This window comes from Malus domestica, chromosome 13 (assembly GCF_042453785.1).
Source record: "Malus domestica chromosome 13, GDT2T_hap1".
Classification (NCBI taxonomy): Eukaryota; Viridiplantae; Streptophyta; class Magnoliopsida; order Rosales; family Rosaceae; genus Malus; species Malus domestica.
The window spans coordinates 14,517,552-14,528,564 of record NC_091673.1 but is presented as its reverse complement, the minus strand read 5'-3'; the positions used below and the strand labels follow the sequence as shown (position 1 = coordinate 14,528,564).

General features: G+C 35.7%; 1 protein-coding gene across 1 annotated transcript; it reads right to left on the bottom strand.

Moving 5' to 3' along the window:
• Positions 1-681: 681 nt before the first annotated feature.
• LOC103453047 (protein FAR1-RELATED SEQUENCE 7) lies at positions 682-4,078 on the bottom strand. Its single transcript, XM_008392581.4, has 2 exons — positions 3,691-4,078; positions 682-3,287 (listed from the first exon to the last, which is right to left on the bottom strand). Exons 1-2 carry the CDS (start codon positions 3,732-3,734, stop codon positions 956-958), a joined length of 2,376 nt encoding a protein of 791 aa, XP_008390803.3. The 5' UTR covers positions 3,735-4,078; the 3' UTR covers positions 682-955.
• Positions 4,079-11,013: the final 6,935 nt, after the last annotated feature.

Sequence of the window (11,013 nt, the reverse complement as noted above, 5' to 3'; positions counted from 1 at the left end):
GACTACCAACTCTACTGCCGCCTCTGCCAGGGACTACCACTGCGGCAGCCGCTGTGACTGTGGTGATGAAAACGAGCACAGCCACAACTTTCACAAACGAGCGTGAAGTTGGGGCCATAAGAATTGTAACTAATCTCAAATTTTCCTATGATAAAAGATGAAAATACGATCATGAGATTTGCGTTTATATAGGCATCAAAATTTCTTGCGGTAAAAGGTAACCAAATTTTTCACAAAAAGAAAAGGTAACCTAATTACTAACACTCGTGCGTAAATATGCGTGTTTTTAACAAGCGTGCGAATACAATTTTCTTACGATATTTATTACTTTTGATTATCTTGTGGTTTATTTTATGTTTATTGTTAGGATTACATTGTCGGATTGGAGGTCAAAGAGGAAAGAAATCCTAATTAGGGGATACTGAAATAAGGCCTCATTTGGCAGCTCCTATAAGGAATTTGATAGGATTAATAGTACGGACTCGGGTGTTTAGTGCGCTTATGTATAAAATAGTCGCCGAATTAATAAAACGGTCCAGATTCTTTTCTACGGTCAGATGCGGTAGTGGCAGTGTTAATAATACGGACTCGGATGTTTTCTGCATTGGTTATGGTTGATCATTAAGGAATCCTGTTTCAAGGAGTTAAGTTGCAAAATTTGATTCAGTGGGTAAAGAGAGATTGAAGTAAAATTCCAGGGGGGATTGACATTAGACTTTCATGCATTCCCAGTGACGCTTCAATTGATGGAATTGACAGCAAATACAGTGGAAGTCAAGTCTCCAGGAAAATATGGCATTACATCAACTGGGAACAAAATATTTACATGACTGATCCACTCACCAACAGCAAATTATCCAAGGCAAATCAAGGACTAGCCACTTATGCAGCTCAAAAACTTCAAAATCTATCCATACAGAGTAACCGAGATGACTGACTATTGTTCCCCACTCGCTTACCTCTGCCAACAAAGTTTCCGTCCACCCTCTCGCATAATTTCATAGGCGAGCTTGTGCTTTTCGAGAGATGTTGCCCCAGCCTCTATGTATTTACACGCTGCTTCTCTCAAACTCCACACCATCAAGGTCTTCAGTTCTCGGGGATTTCCACCCAATTCAGATTCACAAGGAATACCATATTCTGCATTTCTAGTCCAACGGCGTAAGATATAGCAGGGGGGTACTTCTTTTATGTCCAAGATTTGGAAAACTCTCAACACATGCCTACATAATATACCTTCAAATTCAAACATTCGACAGCTACAGCTCACTTCAGGAATGGATGCACCAACAGTGACTACATATTTCTCATCGTCATTCCCGCACTTGCGGACCAAATACCTGATGATAGCCCCTTCATCATAAATCTTAAATCCTAGATAACTATAGGATTGTAGAAGTTCTTTCTGAAATACCCGGAATGTGTTCAGTGTATAAAATCTTCTACATTGTTCTTCTAATGGTTCTTTTGTCTGCAAGTAGGCCTTCAAGTTAAAAGAGTTAAAATCCTCTTTTATTTCTTCTTCACGCCGTCGCTCGAGGCCTCTTTCATATTGTGAAACAAACTCCTTAAGTGAAGTTTGGGCATTGAAACGTGCACCAAAGAATGATTCTATACTTTCATTGAAGGGGATGCCAGCAAAGAATGTAGCTCGTAAGTATAACGGAACCCAACTCCTGCGCTTTTCGTACATTGCTTTCAGCCAAGCGTTATCCTTCAACCCATACCTGCTGAGGAGTGCATTCCATGCGGTTTCAAATTCATCGGCTGTTTGACACTGATAAATGCACTTTTCATATTCATATTTAAAAGAACTATTCATTACACTTAGATGCTCACTTTCTTTTGCCTTGATCTGCCACAAGGAGAAACGATGATGGGTTCCTGGAAAAACTTGCATGATGGCTTGCTGGATCATATCATCTTGGTCAGCTATTATTGACAGAGGACGACGCTCTGACATTGCCCTAAGCCATGTTTGAAACAACCAAGTAAAAGATTTCTCAGATTCATCAGCAACTAGGGCACAACCAAGAAGCACTGGTTGCTTGTGGTGGTTGATTCCAATGAAAGTGGCAAATGGCACCAGATAAATACTTTTCCGATATGAGGTGTCGAAAATAATGGCATCACCAAACTGGCTGCATGAAAACCTAGACCTCCCATCAGCCCAGAAAATACTCATGCAACTACCATTATCAACTTCTACTGCATAGAAGAATCCTGTATCTTCGGCCTGTTTGGTTTGAAAATAGTCAAACAGCACACTGTACCAATCGCTTCCAATGTGATTTTCTCTTCGTCTTTTGACAAGGTTTCCACTGTTTATGTCAACAATATCTTCAATTTCCAGCCCTCCAATCTCCTCTTCTATGAACTTTTTTGAAGAAAATAGATTTTTCTTTTGAACTTCCAGGTGAGACTCAAACTCATGGTTATGATTTTTATCAAAACGGTCCACTACCCACCTTCCAGAATCTTGTCTCTTAATCCTCATATATGCCCCACAACCAACTCTTGATGGATGCTGAAACCCTTCCTTTGAGCACACAAATCTCCGAGATGTAATTGACCCGTCAAGCTTTGAACGAAACAATTGACCAATCCTGATTCTAAATCCTGTATTCTCAGCGTACACATGATAAAATTGGTATGCTTCATTGGCCGAATTGAACTCTAGACCTGCAGATAGATCAATTTCTGACTGCATTTCCTCTTCACCCCGTTTTAAGCGCTTGGCACTTATAACTCCAGACGGGCAATGTGGTTTATCCTCAATTGCCTTAATCAATTTGACTTTTGGCCTATGAGACACTTCAACAACAGTATTTGTCGGCATGGAACTCTTCTTCTGCAAAATCAGAGTATGATTTTCCTCTGTAGATGATTCAAGATCAAGACCATGATTGTGATCCTTCAGGAAAAGGTCTACAACCCATTTCCCAGAATCGCGTCTCTGCACTCTTATTAATGCCGGACAGCCTGTCCGTGAACTAATCTGAAATCCTTCCTTGGAGCACACAAATCTTCGAGAAGAAACTGACCCATCTGTTCTCGAGCGATACAACTGACCAGTTCGAACTTTAAACCCCATCCGTGCTGCATAGAGAGTGTAAAAATCACGGGCAACATCTGCTGAATCAAACTCTAACCCCACATATGGTTCCAGTACTCCAGACTCTCCATCCTCTGCATCGACAGCATTCATCGGAGGCATCATTCCTAAAGGATATGCCTCTATAACTAAGTTGTTCCCACTGTCTTCAATCTTAGAATCGGTATCTAAGCTGCGTGTCACACAAAATAAAACGACATGAAAAATCACTACAAACTACAACCTTAGCCACAACATCTAGATTAACAATCTGAAGCAACATTAACTGATCCTCGAAAGCAAACTTATACAAAAACTAATCAATTAACACGGTCAGCAACTCAGCAGTCATGAATGTGAACACTGATTAGCAAAATAATAAAATAAAAACATAATTATGAAATCAATAAAAACAATTTCTCAGCAACCAAACACAGCATTATCCACTTAAAAAACACTAAAGAAAAATACCCAACAAAAAATCAAAAACACCCAATTCACAAATACAAAATGCATAACAAAGAATTAAGCTTGATTGGGTAGGACATAAATCAAATTGGGAAAAAATCACATTTAGGGTTTAAGTTCCAAATTACCTTCTGATATTTGTGAAGTGGGTGGAGTTGGATTCCAAGCCCATTTCGGAAGATTAACAACACTGCGAGTGGCGAGCGATGATTTCGAAGCTCAAGACGCCATTTGGGGGATTTCGTTTGCGTATTTTGGCGGGAAAATTGATTGGGGAAAAATTCAGAGGGCGCCCTTCAGAAATCTGATGAATTTGTGAAATTAATGAAATGTCAAGTGTATTGGGTTTTCGATCTCTCTGCTCTGCTGGCGTTCTTGTGCTCCTTATTTCAGGGTTTGACCTAATTCGATTGTAATTTGGAGCCCATTAGGGCATCCACTGACATCATCGTCATCCAATTTTTTATTTTGATAGGATTATTTTATCATTTTGTTTTTGGGAATTTGCATGATCTCTTTGTATTTTTTTTTTCCAGATCTATTTGTTTTTAATTTATTTTTTTCAGATCCATTTTATCTTTTTATTTTACATTATTATGAACCATCACACCAAAATAATAGAATAATATTTGGCTACTCAAAGAATGAGTAGGAGTTCTTATTTTGTAACTTTTCGTTACCGATTCATAGAACTTCGAGTTTATGATAAGAAACGTTCATATTATAAATCACTCTTTAACAATCGCCTCTACCAAAAAATCAATTGAAAATAAGATCGTTTAGTCATCAAACTATATAAAAATAGATGAAAGGAATTGTTAAAACAATTATGAACCGTCTATCTATTTATTATAACAAATTGACTAAACGACCTTACTTTTAATTCACTTTTTGTAAAGATTATCTCTACAAAATGACTTATAATATGAACAATTTTAATCATAAGCAAATCTATTATCTATGTGATTCAAAAATGAAGAATTTTGAGTAAAAAATCTATTCATTTTTTAGTATCCTAGCATTGTTAAAAATAATATGCATCTTGTTTTCCTTCCGAGTTTCACTTGCACAAAAGAAAACAAAACAAGGACACTCGGATGATCCAAAAAGCAAAAAGAAAAAACAAAACAGACAGATTTGTACTTGTTGTAAAAAATAAAAAAATAAAAAAAGGCCAGTTTTGTACTTTTTTACTTCATGTGCGAAAAGACATTATTTGCCGCGAGTTATAAATCTAGAGTCCTTGAGTAAACTCATCAATTTAACGGCTAAAGAGTATTTATTTTACACTATAGAATTTTTCATAGAACTTTAGGCCTTGTTTGGTACCTCAAATTATACTGATTATTTCAGTCGAATATGATAAATAGTCATCGAATAATACTGACTAAATTAATCGAACGTTTGGTACAATACCAAATTAATGATTTTTTTTATTTGTAATAAAAAAGTTTTAGGTTCAAATCTAAATTATGAGTTTGTAACCAATTTATTCTCTTCACTCCTTGGTGTAAATATAGCAAGGAATTCAAAAAGTGAAATTTTATTTAAACCTATGCAACCTCTTTTTACACCCAACTTAAAATTTTGAATGTTAATTGTCTATTTTATCCTATTGCATAATTACTATTAAGTACAAAATGAAATTAATAATAAAACTCAAATTTATCAATAAACCCAAAACCCCATTTTCTCTCCATCTTCTTAGTCTTCTTCTTCGATTTCAATCTTACATTTGTTGAAGAATCAATGAAGGGTGGTGGGAGAGATGTAAAAAAACGCGTAAGGAAGGGCACGCACAATAGAAACTAAAAATAAAGAATGATATTTAGTTGTTTTTACTTTCAAGAATTTATTTCATTCTTCTTTATTTTTTTCTCTCTCTCTCCCATTGCCCTTTAAAGTTCCTTCGCGTATGAAGAATACACTTGTAAAGGGCTTGTAGTTGCGTTCATCCTTGCAGGCGGAGTCATGTGGTTGAATCCTCGTGGTTGTTTTATTCTTTATCAAAACCATTGTTATTGAAAAGATCTTCATCTTTCTGGAAATGTCAGATACATGTTGTAGATGGCTCTTCACATGCCAGAATTTGAGTTTGATGCAGTTCGTCTGGAGTTGGAACTGTTTAGCCTTGAAATTGTTGAAAAGCCTTATGTAGTTACATTTAACAAAATGGACCTTCCAGATGCATATGAAAACTGGTCATCATTCAAAGAAAATTTAGAAGCTCGTGGGATTCGTGTTTTTGCATGAGTGCAGTGAAAAGAGAGGGTAGTCATGAAGTGAGCTCTGCTTCTTATGAGCTTCTACGAGAAAACAAAGTGGCCGAGGAGGAGTTCCCAAGTCTATTTACTTTTTTTTTTTTTTGTATTAAAAAGGTTTCTGAATTAAATGCATACATATATTATTTTGTGGATTGAATTGGTTTTATGGGGGTATATTAGGTATTAAATTTGAGTTTAAAGAGATATTAATAGTTTAGTTTAAAATTAAATGGGTGCAAAGAGTAAGTTGGGTGTATAAATAGGTTAGATGAGTTTAAATAAAATTTCCCATTCAAAAAGTATGAAAGAAAAAGGTGTAAATATAACAAATTTATTCTCTCCACCTTTTGTGTAAACTTGTAACACTAAGTGTGGAGTAAAAATAATCAAGAAAATTATGTAGGCGACATATGTACTTTTGGGTGTAAAATGACAATATTACCCTCGAGACACACCGCAACTTCTACGCACAAGTAACGGACAATCATGGCACAATCAGAGTCAAAAGTGATCAAAATAGGTATTTATTCAAAACCTATTTCATCCATCCTCATCAAATCATCCCCACAATGTAACCTTCAATTATTCATTCAAAATATGATTAATTACCTAAATTAATTGATTAATTTCCTAAAAACTACCATATCTTGTAATTACACCCAAAAACTACCATATGTGGCCAGTTCCCATCTCTCCAAAGGGGGCCGGCCACACCCCTATAAATACCACCTCATTTCTCCAAAAACATAATTTCAACTCTCTTGCAAAATTCTCCAAATTTCTCTAAACACTTTCTCTCAAATTCTAACTTTGACATCAGAGATTCTTCGGCCAAAGCCCCCATATTCATCATGGGCTCGCAAGGCTCTTGACCTTAATATTAGCTGTTATTATTTTACATGTGCATTTTCGTCAAGGGAGAAGACGGCGGAAATTTGCATCCACACTAAGGCCTCATTTGGTATTAATTTTTTTCACATAAAGCTGTTTCAATTTAAAGTTAAACAATAAAAAAGTGTTTGCTAAAAAAAAATATTCTACCTTTTTCTAGCGCAATGGCCTATAGACAGCAACTTTTAAAGTCTAGTGGTATTCTTTTTCACTTGTAAGCATGGTATAAAATATCGATGATATCAGAAATATCAGTAGTCCAAAAACATGGAAATTTCGATGGAAATATCGGGATATTATCGATATCGATAAAAATTGAATAAAAACCACGGAAATTGTAAGAAAAACTTGGAAAATTTTATTGAAACTTTGGAGAATGTTTATTTAGTCAATTATCTATTAGTTTATCAAAAAAAAATTAAAAGGAAATGCATTACATGATGAATTTAACTGATTTAAGTTGATTATACAGCGAGCTGGCAAACACTGTGAGTGTAGAAAATATGTAGTAATTAATTAAAAAAAATTAAACACACCATAATCATTTATATATAATGATTTACTACAATATTTTACACTTTATACATTACATGGTAAGATACATGAGTGCTTTAGTACCACATAAAGTTCCTATAAGGTTCAAAATTTTCACTATCTTCATCACTCTATGTGTAGAGTGAGTTTATTATGAAGAGTATTCATCAAATGATAAATCCCCAAAATAGTTTTGCATGTAATTGTTAACATGCCACTCATATAAATATAAATATTTTAGCATATTATCACTAAAACATAAGTGATATATGGTGGTTACAGGTGTTGGAGGGGTTCAAATCCCCTTTGTGTTTTTTTTTTCCTCCCTTTTTTCCTTTTTTTTCTTCTTTTTCTTTTTTTGTTCCTTCCTTTACATCAATATTTTAGATATTTTAGCGATTTTTTAGCGATATTACACCGATATTTTGACAAAATATTGCTAAAGTGTGAGTGAAATTATCGACATCTATATTTTCCGATAGTATCGTTGATATTGTCGATATTTGAACGATATGTACATGGATATGTTCCGAAATATCCATGATTTGAAAAAATCGAAATATCCTCGATATTTCTTCGATATTATCGATATTTCAGACTATGCTTATAAGTGAAGATTTAACATTATGAATTAGCTTCGTTCATGACTCAATGGATGAGAGGAGTTCTTCCTCAAGATACTTAGTTTTTTATTCACGAATTTTTGTATTAATGATCGAAACCGTTCAAATACTTTGTAAAGATCATATCCAAAAAAATTAATTAAATATGAAATTATTTAGTCATTCAACTATATAAAAACAAACGAATAAAAGTATTATAAACTATTTATTTATTTGTTACAGCTAATTGATTAAATGACCTTACAGATTTTGTCCAACTTAACTCATGCACTAAAAGTAAATCACACACATGCCAAAGGGCTACGGCAAACAACATTTAAGACTTGCTTTTGTTAAAAATTTGGTCTCCCTAACATTATCCATAACAAAAACAAATGAGAAATTTTAATAAAGTGGAGCTAAGTGTTTAATGAATATTTTTAATTCTTATAATACCCTCATTAAGGAAAACTGACATTATTTATAATTCTACGTATATTTTCGACCTCGAAGAACAAAGACCGCCACCACCTACCACTACAACGACTAATCTTATATCACCACCACCATTACCACCACCACAATCATCACTACTACCGTTGCCACCGCTGCTACCTCTACACCCTATTATTGTCACAACCACCAAACCCCCACATTTGCCGCTGCCATCACCGCCACTACCCCCACCACTGCTATCGTTGCCACCACCCCCCATAACTATGCCTATGTTTGTCATTATATACAATAGCATCATTTTTTTTTCATTAAATTAACTTCCTCAAGATACTTAGTTTTCAATTCAAGAATTTTCGTATTTATGATCGAAACCATTCATATTATAAAATACTTTGTAAAGATCATATTTAAAAAAAATAGTAAAATATGAAATCATTAAGTTATTCAACTATATAAAAACAAATGAGTAAAAGTATTATGAACTGTTTATTTATTTGCCACAGCTAATTGACTAAACGATTTTATAGATTTTGTCCAACTTTCTGCATGCACTACAAGTAAATCACACACATTGTGACAGCCCGTCCCAAATTTTATTGTTTTATAAATCTTAAAATGTGAAATTTACGAGAATTCCCTAGAGGTGAGGGTATTGATTTTTGTTGATCGTTAATTCATGACGCGTAAGAGAGGGAGAGGAAGAGGGAAAATAGAATAAGAAAGAGGAAGGGGGATGGCTGCCTGATGGCAGCGAAAGAGAGGGAGAGGAAGGAGATGGGCACTACCCAATCAGAAATGAGGAGAGAGTGAGATTGATGAATGGGAGAGAAGAACCAAGAGGGAAATGAGAGAAGAAGAAAATGAGGGAACCCAAAACGGGTCTTCTTTGATCCGTGTGACGGGAACCATAGAAACCGATGGTTTCCTGGCCAAATTTCGGTGAATTAAGCCAAACCATCACCTAGAAACACCTCGCTAGCCTTCCCTCTACCATTTATACCCCTAAATTCGTACAATTTGACCTTAGATTCAAGAGAGATGCACCGGTGGTACGTGTGGGTGTTTGGCGGTAATCCACAAATCGTGAAGCTAACTTAGCCAATTGTCACTACCATTAGGCTCCCCTCAACCTCAGGAACAAAACCCAAGTGATGGTAGAGGCGTCGGAGCATCCATGGAGTCGAATCGAAAATACCCAAAAACTAGGGTTCCTGTGGGTTTTCGTAAAATTAAAGCCTTTCCAAGCCAAATTGGCCTTGGCAGCAGGTATAAAGTTTTCTCTACTCTTCGAGATCTTCATTTTCGTAATTTTTGAGAATTTTTAGAAATAGTTGAATTTTCCGGCAAGTCGGGGCAGTTGACCGTCACTCACGGCGACGCCTGCATCTAACGTTGGTGGAAAATATGAGATTTAACCTTATGATTTTGTGGTTAAATGTTGGTCATAAATCAATGTGTAAAGAATCAAGAATTTGAAGTAAGGAAGCGTAAGTAATGATAATTAATTAAACTAGTGTCTAGTTGGGCTTGTCACCGATAATTATTCCCAAAAATAAATAATTCGGGAGTAGGGCGTTATAGTTTATGCATTTTTATGCCACATTAGTTATATATATATGTATATAATTGGAAATGCTATAACGTGGTTGAGTATTAGATTTCATCGTGGTTTATCTATATGTATATTACCTGCACATAATTATTATGAACGTTTTGAAGTGCAAAGGTGAACGCAGGACACCCAGGTAAGTTCAGGTGAGTTTATAGTATTAGTTGAAATGATGGGGTTATGGTATGACTACATGTATGTTTAGGCAACTCCGACCTGGTCATGTAGGTTGCAATAATAGGCAACTCCGACACTGTCGTACAGGTTGCCTATGAATCGTATATATAACAATAGATACAGTCAGAGCTCATAAACCTACACCCCGGTGTTAGTGATCCCGCCCGTGGTTAGGGCACAGTCCTTCACGTGATGTTCACCTCCCGCACCTTACGCTCACCTCGGATCCAAGGTAGGTGCACAGTCCTGTCGTACAGACCACTTTATATGGTTCCGACTTGTAGGTGACCCACGATTATTCGCACAGTCTTCATGTGATTGTAGCACTTAAGCGTATTTATTTACATCCAGTCCTGCCGTACGACCACTTTAGGTGGTTCCGACTCGTGTGCAGGTATACTTATTGAGCTATTAATAAGTCGTACATGTCACTAGAGGTGATTCCGACTTATGAGCTAGCATATATGATGAGATATATGATGAGCTAGCATATATGATGAAATATGTGATTATCTAGCATATGTGATGAGATATGGATAAGTCGTATAGGTCACTAGAGGTGACTCCGACTTATAAGCTAGCATATATGATGAAATATGTGATGAGTTAGCATATATGATGAAATATGTGATGAGCTAGCATATATGATGAGATATGTGATGAGATATGTATAGGTCATACAGATCAGTAGAGGTGACTCCGACTTATGAGCTAGTCTTGATTGATGAGATATGGATAAGTTTTACATGTCACGTGAGGTGACTCCGGCTAGCATGTTGATGAGCTATTTCAGCCGTACATGCCACTATAGGTCGATCCGGCTAATATGTCATTTCATATTGATTTATTTCACCTGAGTACTTATTCTTATTGAGATATTTGACACGGTATAACTATGAGACTATTATTTTGGTTATG